The 20,116-nt window shown below is 41.3% G+C and overlaps 1 protein-coding gene across 4 annotated transcripts; it reads right to left on the bottom strand.

Annotated features, from left to right (window-relative positions):
• Positions 1-3,449: 3,449 nt before the first annotated feature.
• LOC115153098 (leucine-rich repeat-containing protein 73) lies at positions 3,450-19,775 on the bottom strand. Of its 4 annotated transcripts, none has more exons than XM_029698158.1 (6): positions 18,713-19,771; positions 18,216-18,376; positions 17,629-17,763; positions 12,157-12,257; positions 4,269-4,467; positions 3,450-3,871 (listed from the first exon to the last, which is right to left on the bottom strand). In XM_029698158.1, exons 1-6 carry the CDS (start codon positions 18,982-18,984, stop codon positions 3,801-3,803), a joined length of 939 nt encoding a protein of 312 aa, XP_029554018.1. In that variant the 5' UTR covers positions 18,985-19,771; the 3' UTR covers positions 3,450-3,800. The 4 variants fall into 4 exon arrangements, 3 of the variants coding, with proteins under 3 accessions (XP_029554018.1, XP_029554019.1, XP_029554020.1); XM_029698159.1 differs by having other exon boundaries at positions 17,629-17,751; positions 18,713-19,770; XR_003867638.1 differs by lacking the exon at positions 3,450-3,871 and having other exon boundaries at positions 4,392-4,467; positions 11,346-12,257; positions 18,713-19,775.
• Between the last annotated feature and the right edge of the window lie 341 nt (positions 19,776-20,116).

Genomic DNA, 20,116 nt, shown 5'->3' with positions numbered 1-20,116 from the left:
GGACATTTACGTTTTTAAGATCTCATGGGCTCATCAGATGTGCTGTAGACAAGGTTTCGTGCAAATACAAAAACGGAAATGGAAAAAAGAGGGAATTAAATGTGCAGGCTCTAATGTACTAAGCAGTATAAATAGGCCTTTATATCTGGTCTCCTGCAACTTTAATGACTTCTCTTTCATGAATATAATTGAACACATCTCTGCTGACGCGTCGCTTCTTTGATCCAAGGTCGCCTTCCCAAGATGCTCCACTCGTGTGGAGCTTTTTAAATTTAGTCTGAGAAATGTTGAAAAATGTCAGCTTTGTCACTCCTTTTATCTGATGCGGTGGAGTAAACACACTGGTCATGACGGTAATCCCTCTGTGACGGTGACCTTTAACAGGTAGCTAGCGCAGTTATTTTCACTATATAGGTTTTAGTCTGAGCAGGATTTAAACAGCAAGCCAGTTGGTTCACAGGAGCCTTGTCTCCATTGTGACAGTATTGAGACAGCGTCAGGGTTTTTTTGGAAATATTGATGATCTGCAAGAATATTTGAACAACTGGAGTGTAAGGTATTACATTAAACAATTAGAAAACCCTGGCTCTACATATGAATACAGAGACGGGGTTTACTGTGTAATATCCCACACAGATGGCATAATCATACAATCTGAGCTTGATGACAAAGCCAGTCCCTGCACAAGGGCGGTGTCATTGCAATGAGATGGTTCAGGAATACTAATAAAGATGCTGTCACTATCTTCTCACGTCAATATATGCCTCCATTGTTGTTTGTTATTTACATCTTATTCATGTCTACATGTATGGTGTTGAGTCATTGAATTCTCCCATTGACATGAATGATGTGCCAGGGCTGCCCAACCCTCTTCCTGGAGATCTACTGTCCTGTAGGTTCAGTCAACCCTAATTTAGCATATCTGATTCAGCAGCTAATTAGTAGAATCAGGTGTGTTAAATTAGGGTTGGACTGAAAACCCACAGGATGGTAGATCTCCAGGAAGAGGGTTGGGCAGCCCTGTTACATGCCTAATTCAGCACTTTATTTTATTTGGCTGCAGGTGAATTTTTAAGTATATGAAATTATGTATCCAGTGTTTGTGCTTAATGGGGATAAATACTGGTATACCTATAACTCTTTTGAGTCTAGGGGACACTGCAGTCTGTGGTACCTGATGTATGCCATTGCGAGGAGACTGTTGTAGGGTCCCAAGTCCAGACTCGCCCAACCCTGAATCCAGTTCAGTTGCTGGGTTCATTCACACAAACCATGTCTACCAGTCTTGCATGGAGTTAAGTGGAAATCCGATTATTCTCTCATACTGAGAAAAGTGGGCTCCGTTATGTTTTTCTTTGGTTGCATATTCATCACACTCCCGATGCAGTGTCTGTTCTTTCATGGCTTTGTAGATTTCCTTTCTTTTGTATGTAAGCGGGCTAAAAATGTTCTCCCTGTTAAAAAAATGACTTCAAAGACAATATTATACACAAGACTGTTAAACCTGTACTAATTTTATTTTCTGAATTTGTAAACTGATGTATATTTTAAAACAAATAAAATATTTTAAACTTTACTTTTGTGGTCTGGTTATGTAAGGGGATGTAGCCATGGTCGTTAATTTAAGCAATGTTATGTCAACATTTTTACTTTCAACGATATGATGTGCCACTTTTCCCTTGTAAGAGTAGAATTCTTATTCAAGGGTGCCCCCTACTGATAATAACTGTCATCCTGGACTTGCAATTGAGGAACACTTTCAAAATGTTAGTCCAGTTGTAGGTTGAGGTTTCCCCTCAAATGATTAACTGATATGAATACAAACATAAAAACCAAAAGACTTGACCCTCGTGTGATGTGTGAATGATTTAGACGTTATTTGGTAAACACTCAAAAGGTTCTCACTGAATGGTAAAACCTAGGTGATTAGAGCTGCATCGAAAGAATACGATCTGGTTTCAGCTCAAATTCAATTTCCATGGCTGAAACGATGCTTTCATTGTCTGAGAAAGGGGACAGCGATGGAAAAAGGAACCCTAATCTAATGAAATGCCTGTATTAGACAGGAGATTCTTCACGTCACAGAGGCATCTGATTGCATAGCATACAATCTTATCTTTGCCAGTATTGCGGCTTTCATGTTTGGCATGGTCCAGCAGTGAAACAGCCTGCCTCCCTGTGGGCATTCTGTCCTCCTCTCTATAGGAATCTCTGTGTGGCATCCAATGATGTTGACTGCAAGAAGGTCAACAATCTGCTCATGAACAATACGTCTGTAAGTAGCCTACTTACAGCTGCTGTCAGTCCATCACATTGATATGATAACATTGAAACTAATGGCTGTGTCCTTGATGACAATTGTATCATGCCACCAGGTGTTGGGCCCTCGGAGCACATGTCCAGCGAGGGGTTGCGTATAGTGATACGCTGGAAAACAGACTTCTGTTTGTCCTGATCACTTAGCAACTTGGGAAATTGATCCGAGATGTCCATTAATTATGGATATGTTTCCACTCATTATTTAGCTGTCCTACGGGAACGGAGTACTTTTTATTTATGCTACCAAACATCAGAAACCTGCCTCACTGGATTACTCAGATCAGTGATAGATAAGTGTCCTTGGGAATTGATTACCAACCAAACTGAATGTGAGTTGTGGAGAGTGATTGATTTACGCTTACATGAGAATGTGCTGTTCCGCAATGTGCAACGAAATTAATGGCCTCTAATTCCCGCTCTCTATTTTTCTTTCATGCAGTGATTCTGTATCTTCGACGCCTTCATGCCTTAACCTTGACGTGTTGTACCCTCCGTCCAAAGACGGAGGGTACAACACAAAGAAAACAGAGAAAACGGATGCGTTTAATATATCAATGCTAATAGTCTCCTATAGAATGTCATAATAACGTCACCAAACACACTGGAGAGAGACAGTAAGATGTATTGATGTGAAGGGTTTGCAAGAAACCTCATTAGAATATCATAACTAACGATATGGGCCAGGCTAGAAACACATGTAGGCACAAGGGGCTCAAACAAAGGGATTTGATGGGCATAATGGCTGTCCTTGTAAGCACCACTTTGGCTTAGGGCTGTGGGGATGATGAGGATGGGGTCAATGTATCATATAGGGCGAGGAATGACAACACTGCTGCATTGTCATGGTGTGATTTACCATAGGCTCTCATGCTCGTTGCATTCAAGTCCGATGTTCTGTATGTGACATTTAAGTGCTGATCCCAGAAACATCCTGTGGCTATTGAATATCAAAACTGTGTTCATATGAGGCATTAGTATGGCATTCAGTGGAGAGAAAAGGCCATTTAGGTCAAAGGAAAAACCATTTTCAGTGAGCTACTGTTCAGTGCTATACAGGAATTGTCATGCCAATATGTTAATTGCATTCATAAGTAGGCTATTCCAATCAAGAAATAACATAAGAATCCAAATGTCTTTAAGAAGATGTAAACAGATTTATTCTGACATCACATCAGACCATCACAACGATCCTATCTAGTCAATCTATCAAAGCATACAGACTTTCATTGCTTACATAAACCTTTAAATAGGAACTATAGACTGTACATGTTTAAAATAAATAATTCCCTATTGCCTATAAGACACTTGGTGTGTGTGTGTGTGTTAAGGATTTTGTGCCTGCTCCCAAAAGTATTCTGTTGCTACAGGTCATGCAAAAAGTGTGATTTGATTGCACACTACCAGGTGATACTGCAACTCTATTACGTACAGATTAGCAGAAAAAAAAGGTAAAAAAACAAAAAGGTAGGAAGGCTGTGGAATCACATCTCAGTCTCAGCCAGTAGGCTCTCACCTAGACCTGACGTCAGCAGGACCATCTGGGGGTGGGAGTCTGCAAAGGGCAGAGACAACGGAAACGAGTTTAGGACTTCTACAACTCTACAACTAGCCTGGTTGCTAGCTCTGTTAGTGCTTTAGCCAACTCCTTTGTCCTTGTAAGGGATGACAATGAGCAAGTTGGCCAAAGCACACACAGATCTGACCACGCCTCATTCTTAAGCAAATGGGTTAGGTTGTTCCCCCCAATTCTACAGATTGATTGAGTCATAATTTTGAGGTCATCACCTACACCGATGTTTCAGGTTTACAGACGCTTATTATACAAAATGATTTATTTATAAATCTGCAAGACTCCAGAACAGAGCACCCCAGTGGAACTGTCCTGTCTAGAATATGGCTAAGATGGGACAGGGAAGGATAGCATTTTGGTTGGCCAGGTCAGCCCTTACTGCTGTGGGGGATCCAAGCGGTTTTCTCCCTGGTGGGGATGGCAGCGCTGCCTCGTGCCTCGCCCTCCTTGTCGTCCTCCTCCTCTCCCTCGGAGAGCAGGTCTGAGATCTGCTGCTGCAGCTCGGGGCTGATGGCGTTCTCAGCCAGGACCAGTACGCGCAGACAGGTGGGGTAGTTCTCCACCATTTCGAGGAAGACCTGAAGGTACAGGGGAGGGAGATTCTGTCATGAAGCACAGACAGGTTACAGTAGGGGTTGGTAAGAAAACTTGATGGGTTTGTAGTTCTGCTTGCCAGTGGGGATTGGTATTCCAGGTTATAAACTTACATTTAAGTGGTTTGTTTTTCTTGAATTACTTCAGCACGTAACAAGTCACTTCAATCCAGTGAAGTGCGGTGGCGAGGTAAGCACTGGCTATTATCAAAGCAAGATTTACTCACAAATAAACCTTGATGAAATAAAACCTTGATGTTCACTATACAACGGAGCTCCAACAACCAGTGACGTAGGCAATTAACCCGAAATTGACAAACAATTTTCAAATGTAAATACCAATGTAGCCAAAATAAGCAAGCGAAAGCCTCCGATGGCGGCATATTGCATATCATCTGACAAAATGACACACTGCTCAACTCAGCCATACAGTACATCGCTGTAGCATCCACAGTTACAACTGATAGGTGGCCAGTGGCGACATGGCATGCAGGGCAGGTACGTGTTATTTTGGTATTAATACCTGTCACATATCAGTTTGCAAACAATGTAAAAATTAAGCCACATACAAACATGGTCTCTTTTTTGCTTTCTTGAGTAATGCAGCTCCAAAATGGAGGTGTTTCAGCCTAGCTCAGTGCTTTCTGTGGTGGTGGAGCAGCCAGCGGAATATACAGAGCGTAGGGGTTGGTAATGTTCTGTCACTCATGGGGAGACTACGTCACCGTAAAATCTACGGGTAGAGGTAAAAAATTCAAGCCCCTTGGGTGCTACCATTGAGTGACTTTAGAAGTGGCCATCCAAGAAGGCTCAAGGTCATTGGCCACAGATAACGTGATGACGTAATTTTATATCTACATTAGCTTTGATTGGACTGATCATGTCAACATCATACTTGCAAATTCTTAGCTAGCAAGCTAGAAGTAATCATTATGAATCAAGTCGACAATCTACTGGCAAATCCTTTTCAATCCTTGTCATATGAAGAGAAATTATGAATAGAAATTATAGATAAAACGTATCGGTGCTCATCGGCCATTGGACATGGACATTACAAAAGAAGTTGAAAATCGAAAATTCAACAAGGAGTGGTTTAGAAGGAATCAGTGGCTAACTGCAAGCAATCACTAGCCTGCTATTCAGTGGAGTGGGTGTTTTTAAAAGTCTGGGTTTAAGGGTCTCTTAAAAGGATAAACATTCAACACCATGTGACAGAAAAGGTTGAATACATTGGCCATGCTGTCAATCCAGCATGACTTCTGCCGTGTTCAAAACAACTGGAAACTAAGGAAATGTGAAATCTCAGACTTCAGTGAGTTCAAGACAACTGGAAACTCGAGCTCTGACTGGGGAAAATACATTTTGAACAGTCATCTAACTCGGAATTCCAAGTCTGGAACTCGGGCCTCTTTCTAGAGCTCCGACATGAAGATCACTGACGCCATGATTCAACCTTGTTTTTTTCAGTTCCCAGTTGTCTTGAAAGCAACAAAAATCCAGAGAATGCCAGACTTCGATGACAGAATTAGCCCATGAAGGACCGCCGCGCCACAAGTGAGCACAGCATAACAAGTTGAGTCCAAAAATGTATTGTATGCTGTTGCATAATGGTATAATATGCCAGGGAGATATGTATACTGTAGCTAAGAAAGTAATACTAAGTGTATGTTGTGTAGTAAGCTGTTAGTAGCCCATGTGCCTCACCCTAATAATAGGGTCCCTTTCCCCCTCATAACTTAGCCTACTGATCTGACTTGGTGGTGCACATGTAACTTATAGCCTGTTTTAAACATTGAATATTGTAATAGCTTTCATTGTCTGCTTATATAACCCCTTTATTTATCCTACAGTTCTGACTTGGTGATAGGGAGAATACTGTAAGAATGGCCCATGTTATGAATTCCATTGCTGTACATTTCAAAAGGGCTGAACAAATAGTTATATTGACTACGTCCGTCCTAGCTCGCTCATTGTCTTAATTGAAAATGACGGATTGCCTCTTATCTACTAGTCGTCCCTTTATGCCATATCAAAATCGGTCACATCCACATGGTTAGCAGATGTTATTGCGAGTGCAGCGAAATGATTGTGCCATAGCTTGTACATATCAATTGTCAGTAGAAATCATATTTGTTTAAACAAGATAGCCATATCAGCTATGTTTTAAAAAAGGCAGTAAATGAGGCTGAATGTACTGTTTTGCTGCCAGAAAAGGCTCCGCTGATAGCCAGGTGTAGCAGTGGTAAGGATTCACTCCATGGTGCTGAAAAGAAAGCTCTGTTGTTGGGACTGCTTTATGTAGGCCCTAACAGTTTGTGGGCACCGTTTGTCACCGTTATAGAGCAACTAATGTATTGTTTAGTGTTGTGTAGTGGTTTTGCTGGCCTGCATCCCACAAAACACCAGTCTCAACGTCAACAGTGAAGCGGCAACTCCGGGATGCTGGCCTTATAGGCAGAGTTTCAAAGAAAAAGCCATATCTCAGAATGGCCAATAAAAGATTAAGATGGGCAAAAAAAACAGACACTATCCAGAGGAACTCTGCCTAGAAGGCCAGCATCCCGGAGTCGCCTCGTTAAGACTGGTGCGGTTGCGGGTACTATTTAATGAAGCTGCCAGTTGAGGACTTGTGAGGTGTCTGTTTCTCAAACTAGACACTAATGTAGTTGTCCTCTTGCTCAGTTGTGCACCGGGGCCTCCCACTCCTCTTTCTATTCTGGTTAGATCCAGTTTGCTCTGTTCTGTGAAGTACAGTGGCTTGCGAAAGTATTCATCCCCCTTGGCATTTTTCCTAAAAAACTGAACTTGAGCGTTCATAACTATTCACACACACACACCCCCCCCCCCCCCCTGTTGCGGCAATTATAGCTGCATGTCTCTTGGGGTATGCCTCTATAAGCATGACACATCTAGCCACTGGGATTTTTGCCCATTCTTCAAGGCAAAACTGCTCCAGCTCCTTCAAGTTGGATGGGTTCTGCTGGTGTACAGCAATCTTTAAGTCATACTACAGATTCTCAATTGGATTGAGGTCTGGGCTTTGACTAGGCCATTCCAAGACATTTAAATGTTTCCCCTTAAACCACTCAAGTGTTTCTTTAGCAGTATGCTTAGGGTCATTGTCCTGCTGGAAGGTGAACCTCCGTCTCAGTCTCAAATCTCTGGAAGACAAACAGGTTTCCCTCAAGAATTTCTCTGTATTTAGCGCCATCCATCATTCCTTCAATTTTGACCAGTTTCCCAGTCCCTGACGATTAAAAACATCCCCACAGCATGATGCTGCCACCACCATGCTTCACTGTGGGGATGGTGTTCTCAGGGTGATGAGCGGTGTTGGGTTTGTGCCAGACACATTCCTTGATGGCCAAAAAGCTACAATTTAGTCTCATTTGAGCAGAGTACCTTCTTCCATGTTTGGGGAGTCTCCCACATGCCTTTTGGCGAACACCAAATGTGTTTGCTTATTTTCTTCTTTAAGCAATGGCTTTTTTTCTGGCCACTCTTCCGTAAAGCCCAGCTCTGTGGAGTTTATGGCTTAAAGTGGTCCTATGGACACATACTCCAATCTCCGCTGTGGAGCTTTGCAGGTCCTTCAGGTTTATCTTTGGTCTCTTTGTTGCCTCTCTGATTAATGCCCTCCTTGCCTGGTCTGAGTTTTGGTGGGCGGCCCTCTCTTGGAAGGGTTGTTGTGGTCCCATATTCTTTCCATTTTATAATATAGGATTTAATGGTGCTCCGTGGGATGCTCAAAGTTTTGGATATTTTTTATAACCCAACCCTGATATGTACTTCTCCACAACTTTGTCCCTGACCTGTTTTGAGAGCTCCTTGGTCTTCATGGTGCCGCTTGCTTGGTGGTGCCCCTTGCTTAGTGGTGTTGCAGACTCTGGGGCCTTTCAGAATAGGTATATATATATATATATATATATAGATCATTTGAAACTTAGATTGCACAGGGGTGAACTTTATTTAACTAATTATGGGACTTCTGAAGGTAATTGGTTGCACCAGCTCTTATTTAGGGGCTTCATAGCAAAGGGGGTGAATACATATGCACACACTTTTCCGTTTAGAATTTTTTGAAACATGTTATTTTTTTCATTTCACATTGTGTATGTCCATTACATGAAATCCAAATAAAAATTACATTTAAATTACAGGTTGTAATGCAACAAAATAGGAAAAACGCCAAGGGGATGAATACTTTTGCAAGGCACTGTACACAGCGTTGTACGAGATCTTCAGTTTCTTGGCAATTTCTCACATGGAATAGCCTTCATTTCTCAGAACAAGAATAGACTGACGAGTTTCAGAAGAAAGTTATTTGTTTCTGGCCATTTTGAGCCTGTAATCGAACCCACAAATGCTGATGCTCCAGATACTCAACTAGTCTAAAGAAGGCCAGTTTTATTGCTTCTTTAATCAGTACAACAGTTTTCAGCTGTGTTAACATAATTGCAAAAGGGTTTTCTAATGATCAATTAGCCTTTTAAAATGCTAAACTTGGATTAGTTAACACAACGTGCCATTGGAACACAGGAGTGATGGTTGCTGATAATGGGCCTCTGTACGCCTATGTAGATATTCCATTAAAAATCTGCCGTTTCCAGCTACAATAGTCATTTACAACATTAACAATGTCTACACTGTATTTCTGATCAATTTTATGTTATTTTAATGGACACATTATTTTTGCTTTTCTTTCAAAAACAAGGCCATTTCTAAGTGACCCCAAACTTTTGAACGGTAGTGTATATATAATAAGGTTCTAACAAAATGTTCTTAACAATCGAAATGGCTGAAAAATGCAGTTCTAAACGTAAACATTTTTTTATAATCAAAACAATTTTAGCTTGATAAATGAAATGCATTGTACATTTTGTAACTTTTTTTCATTTAGCAGAAGCTCTTATCTGTAGCGACTTATAGAAGGCGCAATTAGGGTTAAGTACTTTGCTCAAGGGCACATTGGCAGATTTTTTTTACCCAGTCGGCTCGGGAATTCTAACCAGCAACCTATTGGTTACTGGCCCAACACTCTTAACCACTAGCCTACCAGACGCAAAGAGATGTCTATTTTAATGGTTCAACAGTAACCTAACCCACAAATTGCAAAGGAAAATGCATTTTGGCCTACCTTTACTAATAAAGTATGTCCATTAGTCTGGTGAACCTCTCAGTGACAGCATTGTAGAAGTCACAGCAGACTCATCCCCATTCCATTTTCACACTGACACAAAAAGTAATTCCCATTCCCATTATCCACAATGCAAAAGTAAATGTCTCAGATGTGTAAAAGCCTGGGTAAAAAGTATTAATTGGTAATGACATTTCAGATAAGTGGACAGTCCAGTACTCACTGGTTGCCTGTCATGTCACGTTTTGTCACTAGAGCTCCTGAATGCTGCCTCTATCTGGTCTTAACTTTCATTATAGTAGACGTTCCACTCTTCGAATCCTCCAAACCGTGTGTTCAGGTTGTTTTTGATAGCTAGCTAGCTTGGTTCAGTTCAAGGGATGCAAGCGCCCAACTTTGTAGACACGCACAAATGTGCACAGCATACGCTTTTCACACACCAACAGCGTTATAGCATTTCGGTACACAATGAAACGCTGCGTTTGCCTTGCAGCATTGCGTTGCGGAGGCAGGGCGTTCGGTGTGGTGCATAAGTTGGATTTTTCGAACGTATGCATCAAACTGTATGCATAGACGGCTTGGCAGAAATGGTAGCAGAAGGTGAATGTTGAACTTTTGTTGCACAAATATCCATATGATGCAGCGTACTATTTTGCGCAATGAAGCTGTCGGTGTGATCAAGGCAGTTAGGCGATACCCACACAACATGTTAAGGCAATACGCATGCGCAAAATATGAAATCAGCTCAATGCAACGAATTGTGCTTCGAACACACTGAGTGTCATTGCGCAAAATAGTATGCAGCATCATCTGGACCACACTGAAAACACTGCAACTGCCTCTGCAACGCTGCAAGGTAAACGCAGTGTTTCATTGGAAATTAATGCAATTCTGGTGTACCAAAATGTCATAACGCTGTCGGTGTGTTCCAAGCGTTAAGCTACTTCAAGCTAGGCAAAGCAGTATGCTGACCCTATCCATTAACAGTGACTGGAGTCAGGAACGGCTGTGGCATAAACAATTTGAATGGCTGGAAAGGAAGGCATGAATACCCTGGCGCCTTTCCTGAGATTTTGAGCATAAAAACCACCAGAATCATTGAGAAAATCATTAGATAACAAAAAAAAGAATGATCATATTTTTATATAATTGTATTTTTCATTTGGCTTTTCATTGGGTGGCAGGTAGCCTAGTGGTCAAGATCGAATCCCCGAGCTGACAAGGTAAACATCTGTCGTTCTGCCCCTGAACAAGGCAGTTAACCCACTGTTCCTAGGCTGACATTGTAAATAAGAATTTGTTCTTATTAACTGACTTGCCTAGTTAAATTAAGGAAAGAGAGAAAAAAACGGCTTTTTTAAAATTAGATTATCACAGAGTAAGCACTGCCTGCCCTGCCTGCACATCACTGCTTCAATGTCAATACGTATATGTATTTATTTGCTCGGATACGCAGATTTACAGTATCTGTCTAAAAAGCTGTGTACAAATGTTTTTCTTAGCCTGGATTACATGTAAAGCCAGTCTCTTTATAATTAGCTAGCTTTAAACTGGAGAGGGACTAGCTAGAAAATGAATGAAACGTTTTAAAATGGATAAGTTGTCCTTAAGGGTACTTGCTATCCGAGATCCTTGGCATTTCCCTACACCACTGAAGTTGAAACGTAAAATGGTTAAGGTTAGGGTTTAGGGTAGGGACGTCCCAAAGATTCCAGATAGCACTAACCGTACGTAAGCCTTGAGCACTTTTCAATAGGCAGTGAACAGGCCACAGCTGGCAAAGTGCTTTGTGGGAGAAGAGTATCTTCCCACAGCTGGTAGTAAGCACATCTTCACTGCAAATGAGAGTCAGGGTTATGGGTCAATAACAGTGAGAATGTGAGAGGGAGACATGGGGCAAATCTTGATTGCATACTCCTCACGTCCTCTCTCCTTCTCAAAACCCATTGGAGGAGCAGGTTGGAGGGGAGGGACCTCTGGCTTTCTCATCCAATGGGCTTCATCTCCTAAGAAAGTGGACTGACTTCAAAATTAGACCATCATAAGATGTCTCTGCTATGACGACTGTTCAGTTGGGTGATTTGATATGCAGCGGCCTCAATTAGTGGATGTAACTCACAGTTAAATCTACAAAATAAGTGGGATGGCAAAATGTCAAATGTTTACATTCACATTAAAGGTCATTTTTTAAAGGGATTGTAAGAGGGTAGAAAAGCTAACTGCTTAACATTTCTGAAAATAAATGAAAGTCCATCAAAAACGATATTATCTTTTAACTGATGACTGGCATGAGTATTGCTGGAAATTGGCACCACATTTAAGGGTCATTGAACATTAATTAGGTAGTGAGGAACGTAAACCAGATCATTTATAGTGAACAAAAAAAAAAAGAGTGTAACTCCCCCAATAGAATGAGTTTTAAGTCATAATGAAACTATATCAGATTTCTTCTCACTGTCTTTGTAAATGTTCTTCCACACACTCTGTGGTGCTGATGACGTTGCTCTGGTGGTGGTGATGTTGATGATGTTACAGACCTGTGCTGACTGATTTGTGAGTCCTGTTCCCTCCAGATCCAACACCTCCAGAGTTCTGCTGGACGCCACAGCCACTGCTAGCATACCTGCAATCTGGTCCCCTGGAACCCCAACACAACCAAAACATGAGTGAGTTCAGAAGGTGAGTCTGTCAATTGAGCATTATGTGTTTGTTGTCATTGACCCTGAACAACAGATTTGGACCAGACACAGATTAGTAATTGCATCATCAGTTAATTCATTCCTAAAGCATGAAGCTGATAAAGTATACACTATTTTTCGGCTTTCACCTTCATCAGGCATATGCACATCATTTCAACATGATACCTATTGTAGCAACCATAACTCAACACCTAGTGACCTCATGAAGGGGTTTGGATATCTTGGCGTAATAGCTAAGGTGTTGGGTTGACAGTAGCTAGAGCCGGGTTCGAGTCCCGTATTCCCGTACATTGGTGTCAGAAGTGGGACGGTTTCGATTAGTTTATTAGGATACCCATGCACATGCAGCAGCTAATCTTCCTGGGGTCCACATAAAACACAAAAATACATGATAAAGTACAGAACAGTAATAGACAAGAACAACATACGATATTACATTAAATTCAAAATAAAAACATTGGCTCAAACGCATTAAGGAAGGAAATTACACAAATTAACTTTTAACAAGGCTCACCTTTTAATTAAAATGCATTCCAGGTGACTACATCATGAAGCTGGTTGAGAGAATGCCAAGAGTGTGCAAAGCTGTCATCAAGGTAAAGGGTTGATACTTTGAAGAATCTCAAATATGAATATATATTTTGATTTGTTTTTACACTTTTTTTGTTACTACATGATTCCATATGTGTTATTTAATAGTTTTGATGTCTTCAGTATTATTCTACAATGTAGAAAATAGTCAAAATAAAGACAAGCCCTTGAATGAGTAGGTGTATCCAAACTTTTGACTGGTACTGTAAATATTAGGATGAGCAATGTCGGAGTGGCATTGACTAAAATACAGTGTATACCAATGAAATTATTAACTTTTATATATATTTGATATTGTTATATACAGTACAGTTAAATTAGATCTTTAGAAAGAGGAGCGGCGCTACGATAAAATATGTTTTTATCGGTTTTATTTAAGCTAAACATGCTTTTTGCCTGAGTACCCTCTGGTGGCAGACCATTCCAGGATGACATGGCTCTATACATAACTGAGTGACGCATTAAATATGTTTTTGGTTTGGTACCATAAAGAAACCCAGTGGCATGTCTGGTGAGGTATGCACAGTTGAAGTCAGAAGTTTACATACACTTAGGTTGGAGTCATTCAAACTCGTTTTTCAACCACTCTGCAAATTTCTTGTTAACAAACTCTCTCATTGTAGAGTTAGTTAGGACATCTACTTTATGCATGAAACAGGTAATTTTTCCAACAATTGTTTACAGACAGATTATTTCACTTAATCACAATTCCAGTGGATCAGAAGTTGACCTACAGAAAGTTGACTGTACCTTTAAACAGCTTGGAAAATTCCCAAAAATTATATCATGGCTTTAGAACACAGCTATGAATAAAGAATGGTACCAACACATCCTCCGAGAGCAACTTCTCCCAAACATCCAGGAACAGTTTGGTGACGAACAATGCCTTTTCCAGCATGATGGAGCACCTTGCCATAAGGCAAAAGTGATAACTAAGTGGCTCGGGGAACAAAACATCGATATTTTGGGTCCATGGCCAGGAAACTCCCCAAAACTTAATCCCATTGAGAACTTGTGGTCAATCCTCAAGAGGCGGGTGGACAAACAAAAACCCCACAAATTCTGACAAACTCCAAGCATTGATGATGCAAGAATGGGCTGCCATCAGTCAGGATGCGGCCCAGAAGTTAATTGACAGCATGCCAGGGCGGATTGCACAGGTCTTGAAAAAGAAGGGTCAACACTGCAAATATTGACTCTTTGCATGAACTTCATGTAATTGTCAATAAAAGCCTTTGACACTTATGAAATGCTTGTAATTACACTTCAGTATTCCATAGTAACATCTGACAAAAATATCTAAAGACACTGAAGCAGCAAACTTTGTGGAAATTAACATTTGTGTCATTCTGAAAACTTTTGGCCACGACTGTACTTTGGTGCAAAAAGTGCAAATCAATCCCAGAACAGCAGCAAAGGACCTTCTGAAGATGCTGGAGGAAACAGATACAAAATTATCTATATCCACAGTAAAAACGAGTCCTATATCGACATAACCTGAAAGGCCGCTCAGCAAGGAAGAAGCCACTGCTCCGAAACCGCCATAAAAAAGCCAGACTTCGGTTTGCAACTGCACATGTGGACAAAGATCATACTTTTTGGAGAAATGTCCTCTAGTCTGATGAAACAAAAATAGAACTGTTTGGCCATAAGGACCATCGTTATGTTTGGAGGAAAAAGGGGAAGGCTTGCAAGCCAAAGAACACCATCCCAAATGTGAAGCACTGGGGTGGCAGCATCATGATGTGGGGGTGTTTTGCTGCAGGGGGGACTGGTGCACTTCATAAAATAGATGTCATCATGAAGATGGAAAATTATGTGGATATATTTAAGCAACATGTCAAGACATCAGTTAGGAAGTTAAAGCTTGGTCGCAAATGGGTCTTCCAAATGGACAATGACCCCAAGCATACTTCCAAAGTTGTGGCAAAATGGCTTAAGGACAACAAAGTCAAGGTATTGGAGTGGCCATCACAAAGCCCTGACCTCAACCCTATAGAAAATGTGTAGGCAGAACTGAAAAAGCACGTGCGAGCAAGGAGGCCTACCAACCAGACTCAGTTACACCAGCTCTGTCAGGAGGAATGAGCCTAAATTCACCCAACTTATTGTGGGAAGCTTGTGGAAGGCTATCTGAAACGTTTGACCCAAGTTAAACAACGTAAAGGCAATGCTACCAAATACTAATTGAGTGTATGTAAACTTCTGACCCACTGGGAATGTGATGATATAAATAAAAGCTGAAATAAATCATTCTCTCGACTATTATTCTGACATTTCACATTCTTAAAATAGTGGTGATCCTAACTGACCTAAGACAGGGAATTTTTACTAGGTTTAAATGTCAGGAATTGTGAAAAACTGAGTTTAAATGTATTTGGCTAAGGTGTAAGTAAACTTCTAATTTGAAATGCAAATCTGTTTGAAGTGTATGCAAATAGATTATACAAGTGGTTAGGCATTTTCAACACAAAATGTTTCTTAAAAAGACTAATAGAAGTAGTACATTTCTCCTAAACCATGAAAGAATATCATGCATGTTAGTTGTGTGTGTGTGTAGTTAAGGGCAAGGCGTGCTGCTTTGTTTTGAGCCAGCTGAAGCTTTGCTAGGTCTTTCTTTGCTGCTCATGACCATATTACCAGCAGAAGCGTTGCGTGGGTAAAATCACTGGGTAAGCTAAGCCAGTAAAAAAAGCTATTTTACAACCTTTGTTGTAATAATTGTGTTGTTTGCTCTATAAGCCATTCGTTCATCCACCATCGTGATATACAATAAGGCAGTGACAACAAAAAGAAAACAGTCACACAGTAACAAAACCGGAGAGAAACATCTGTCCGGTGAAGTCCACAAAGCAAATATTTAATTTAACAAACAGTTATATAACCTGCAGCATGGTCAAGCATGTTAATGTTTTCAACAGTTTACTAATCAACTGATTTAGATCCACAGATTTACCGCAAGACATCACAAAGACAACAGGAGCACTGCCTCCGCTATTCCAGCACCATTTAAACATCATCAAATCAGCAAGGCTATAAATGTTTAGTTTAATACACTGAAAACAAACTTAAAGATACCAAAAACCAGGGGCGCAACTTTGGTTTTAGAAGTGGGGGGTACATAACTTTTTTAAATTTATTTTCTAGTTGGATAAACACTCCAAACAGCCTAACCGACCGTTCAGAGGCCTCCACGTGGTCCTAAAGCACACAATTGCCTCATTTTATATCACATTTCAATGATAAAACTGGAGGGGACAAAAATGTAATTTCAGAATTTTGTGGGGCATGTCCCCCCCCGTCCCCAGTGAAAGTTGCGCCCCTGCCAAAAACCATTTAGTCCAATCAATGTTGCTAAATATCATGTGGCTGTCCATGCTAATGATTTCCGTCTGTGTGTGCACGCGCAAGTATAACAAAAAACGTTGACACCTACTTGTAGTCTAGTTGAACGCTCTCTTTCATGTTGGCATGTATGGCTCTGTCATACAGTACACTTTCAGTTTGTGTTGTCATAGGCTGCCGAGCTACAATGCTTGCTAGCCAAACTTCCTCTCATGGGCAACAATGTCCAAATCCCCATTTCCATCCATGGCTAAGGAAAGGGACGATTTAGCGAGCTAGCTACTCCAGGACATCAACACATACAGAACCTCTCCCCATCTTCGTCAATATGACTTGACAATGATACTGACCATCCTATGTTACTCCTAGGAGTTCAGCTTCTTCAACGTGTTCAATGGTCACATCCTTTGTGCACAATTCCAGTTGAGGTTTAGCTCCAAGAGAATGTTTTGAACCAAATACTATGCTTTTGGATTTAGATGTATTTAAGATCTGTTTATTGTTAATTACAATATATCAAATGGTGCCCGTGAGGGACTCAGTATAGAAAATAGTAGGGACACGCTCTCCCGACGAAAGGGGGTAGCGTAACCACCTTAATCCAACAACTAGCGACATCGTAGAGGGATTCGGATCTCATGGCTTAACAGCTAAGGTGTTGGGTTGACAGTAGCCGAACTCGGGTTTGAGTCCGGGTTGGGGCTACCCCCCCAGTCATTAGGAACGTCATTGACAATCCATATTTCAGGTGGATGAAATGGAATCTGAACGTTTAATCCTGCATACGTGCCCCAAAATGACCATAGACGTATAATTCTGTATCAAGGGTACCCTCTAAAATTCAATCTAAACTTAACTGGGGACAACATGACTGCGTTCACACAGGCAGCCCAATTCTGATTTTTTTCCCACTAATTGGTCTTTTGACCAATCAAATCAGAATTGGGCTTTCTTTGTAAACACTATGTTCCTAAAATTACCTCCGTTCCTATTTCTCTGTAGTGCAAGCAGCCAGGGGATTGTCATGGAGACACACCTGAATAAATCAAATTAAAAATGGTAATGCAGGAGGCAACTGGCCCATAAAATGGACGTCTTTGGTATCTCAGGAGTGTTTCACCTCTGAAAAGGTCCCATTACACATAATGACACAAAAGTTATTTTTTTCCAATACTTGAAGTTCACAAAAGTTCATATTGATTATCCAAAGTTAACTGAGATGCAAATCTTTTCATGGCAACACTTGTGGTTGAGTGTAATACTCTTTTAAAAAATGCAATAAGAATCTGATTCCTTTTAAGCTGATTCCATATTAAGAAACTCACCGATAGGAAGTACAGTAATTGGTTTTGTGTCCTGGTGATTGATTCTTACCCAGGGGGTTGTAGTCCAGGTTGAGGACTCGTAGCTGGGAGCTGTGGGCCACAGCGATGGCCAGGCGGGCCCATCCCTTGGTTGTGATGCTGGGGTTCGCACTAAGAGTCAGCTCTCTAAGCCCTGTGGGACAGGCTGTCCATCACCATCAAATGACCATCAACTAAGTATAGGCAGAGCCGCATATATATATATATATATTATACTCCATTATCGTGTAACTTGAGTCTAATTTTTAACACTACAACGTTTAACACATAATGCCTTCATAAAATCCTTTATAAGGCCTATATAGATGCTTCAGAAATCACTCATAAGCAAATGTCAGGATACATAAAGGACGGCAAAAGATCATCGTGACAGATCTATGTCGTGTTCAATAACAACTTTATGAATGTTCTATGAACCCTTTATGAGTTGTAAATTTGTCTGGACTGTATTTTCTATAATCCAAAATGTGTTTCCCCACACACGCACTTCGAGAGGACTTCTACACTAGCCTATTGTTTCCAACCACTGTACCCCAGCAGGCCAGGTTCAGAGTCTGACAGCCCAGTAACAGTGAGAGCAGTGTCGAGTGGCTGTACCTGATTTGGCCCCATCCGGAGGCAGCATGGCACAGATGAGCCGCAGTGCCTCGTCCCCCAGCATACAGTCGCCCATGTCCAGAGACACCAGTGAAGGGTGAGTGGACAATGCAGTGTTGAGTGTGACCAATCCTGCATCTAAGAGGGGGCTTCCATGGAGACTATGGCATATGAGAGATGGGAGGAGAGAGAAATGCAGAATATCAGTCAATACAACAGTTCCAATGAAGACCATCCAATTAATTCACCATTCAATCTGGATAAAGCATCATCAAATTGACATCAACTTGAGTTCCTGCTCATGTGCATAATCATGGTAATTAGGGTCAGGTCCCCCATATAATGCCTTGGAGAACTTTTACTGGATCACAAATTGAGGGACCCATACTGACTACAATGAGTTAATAGACTACAGTAGCCATATCAACCACTAACATCAACCAATCAATCAGTCAGACCGACACACCTTATTCATTGTGATCTACTAGGCTACTTACAAAAGGGTCTGAATCGATCTGTTGGTCTTCAGTGCATCTGCGAGGTGCTTGGTTCGGTTGATGGTGGAGACCACACCGAGGTTCATGTTGAGTTGCGCCAGTGAGTGGGACTCCGCCACACCGCGACACACCCGTCCAAAGTCTCGGTCCGAAAGCTGACATCCCCTGATGGACAGAAGCCTCACACTGTTCTCTTTCAGGCTGTCACAAATATCCTTGATCTCAGCTCCCGACAGTGTCTCTCCCGTTATTTGAATAGAACCTGGTAGCATTTTGGTAAACGTGTCTACTAGGCTACATCACATTCAAGGTTTGTGCCCAGCTAAGAAATACGTGCATTTTAAGCATAGGCATACAACTATCAGACGTCGGTAGGCTGTTAAATGACATCTCAAAGTTAATATGCTATTGTTTAGGATATACGATATGTACCCCACATCTGCAAGGCTCTCAGTGTTGCAGCTGGTTTAATTGAGCATTTCTTATTAGGCTATGGATAGGGGAAAAGCACGCAAGGTGGGTTTTCTGAAGTTAAATCGATCATAAACCACATGCGCCGTTTCAAGCCCTGACATCATAACCTACTGCTACACAATGTAGCTAAATCCTTAGCGATTCTTCTTCTGTACCCCGCAGGCCAAGGATTGATATATTCGTCGATACATATTAGACACGTTCATATAAAAATGTCATGTGCAGTTTTCCAGGTCCTCACGCATAACAAACGGTTTGCGTTCCTGTCATGTTTAGAGCTTCGGTTTATAACGCTGAAGCGAAGGCGATCGTTTGTTCGCCACGGTTGCAGTTATCGGTTATGGACACGCTTCTCGATGTCATCAGAAACGGCATTGCAATAAGTCCTTTTGACTGTCACATGTTGTTCTCAATTAGCTTACTATACTAATGCAGTCTTCCTCATTCAGGGCGCGTGCGCGCACCCTCCTCCCCGAAGCGTCTTTGTGGCTGCAGTGACCTCGGGAAATATTGCAGGGCTGAGCAAATGTGAGAAGGAAAAATGCAAGTCGAGGGCAAAGATGGCCGTGTTTTCAATACGGTATGGCTATTGCTATTGATCACGTGCAGTGCTGGTCTGCCCTGCCCAAATACATCACCTGGCTGTCTATACCATAGCCCTTGGTCTTTACATTGGATTTCCTCAAATTAGTGCATAATGTAACATGATCACCAAATAGATAGGCATGTTATAAAACTTTTCCCAATAAAAAAAGTGTTGAAATATTACCAGAATTATTACACTACATTGTGTTTATACTTTAGCAGTAAAAGTATCTCAATAGGCCTATAATAAACTCTCATGAGAACCGTAACCTTGCCCATTGCCCTGTTCTTTGGGTCAAACACACAATGGCCCCTTAAATAATATATATTCAATGGATTACTGAA

Source organism: Salmo trutta, chromosome 18 (assembly GCF_901001165.1).
Source record: "Salmo trutta chromosome 18, fSalTru1.1, whole genome shotgun sequence".
Classification (NCBI taxonomy): domain Eukaryota; kingdom Metazoa; phylum Chordata; class Actinopteri; order Salmoniformes; family Salmonidae; genus Salmo; species Salmo trutta.
This window is presented reverse-complemented; position numbering and strand designations above follow the sequence as displayed.

Coding starts and splice junctions, on each gene's coding strand:
- LOC115153098 (XM_029698158.1), bottom strand. CDS start 18,984: ATGCTACCAGGTTCTATTCAAATAACGGGAGAGACACTGTCGGGAGCT. Junction 12,258..17,628: donor CCTGGACTACAACCCCCTGG/GTAAGAATCAAT, acceptor TTGGGGTTCCAG/GGGACCAGATTGCAGGTATG. Junction 4,468..12,156: donor TCACAAATCAGTCAGCACAG/GTCTGTAACATC, acceptor CTGTACCTTCAG/GTCTTCCTCGAAATGGTGGA.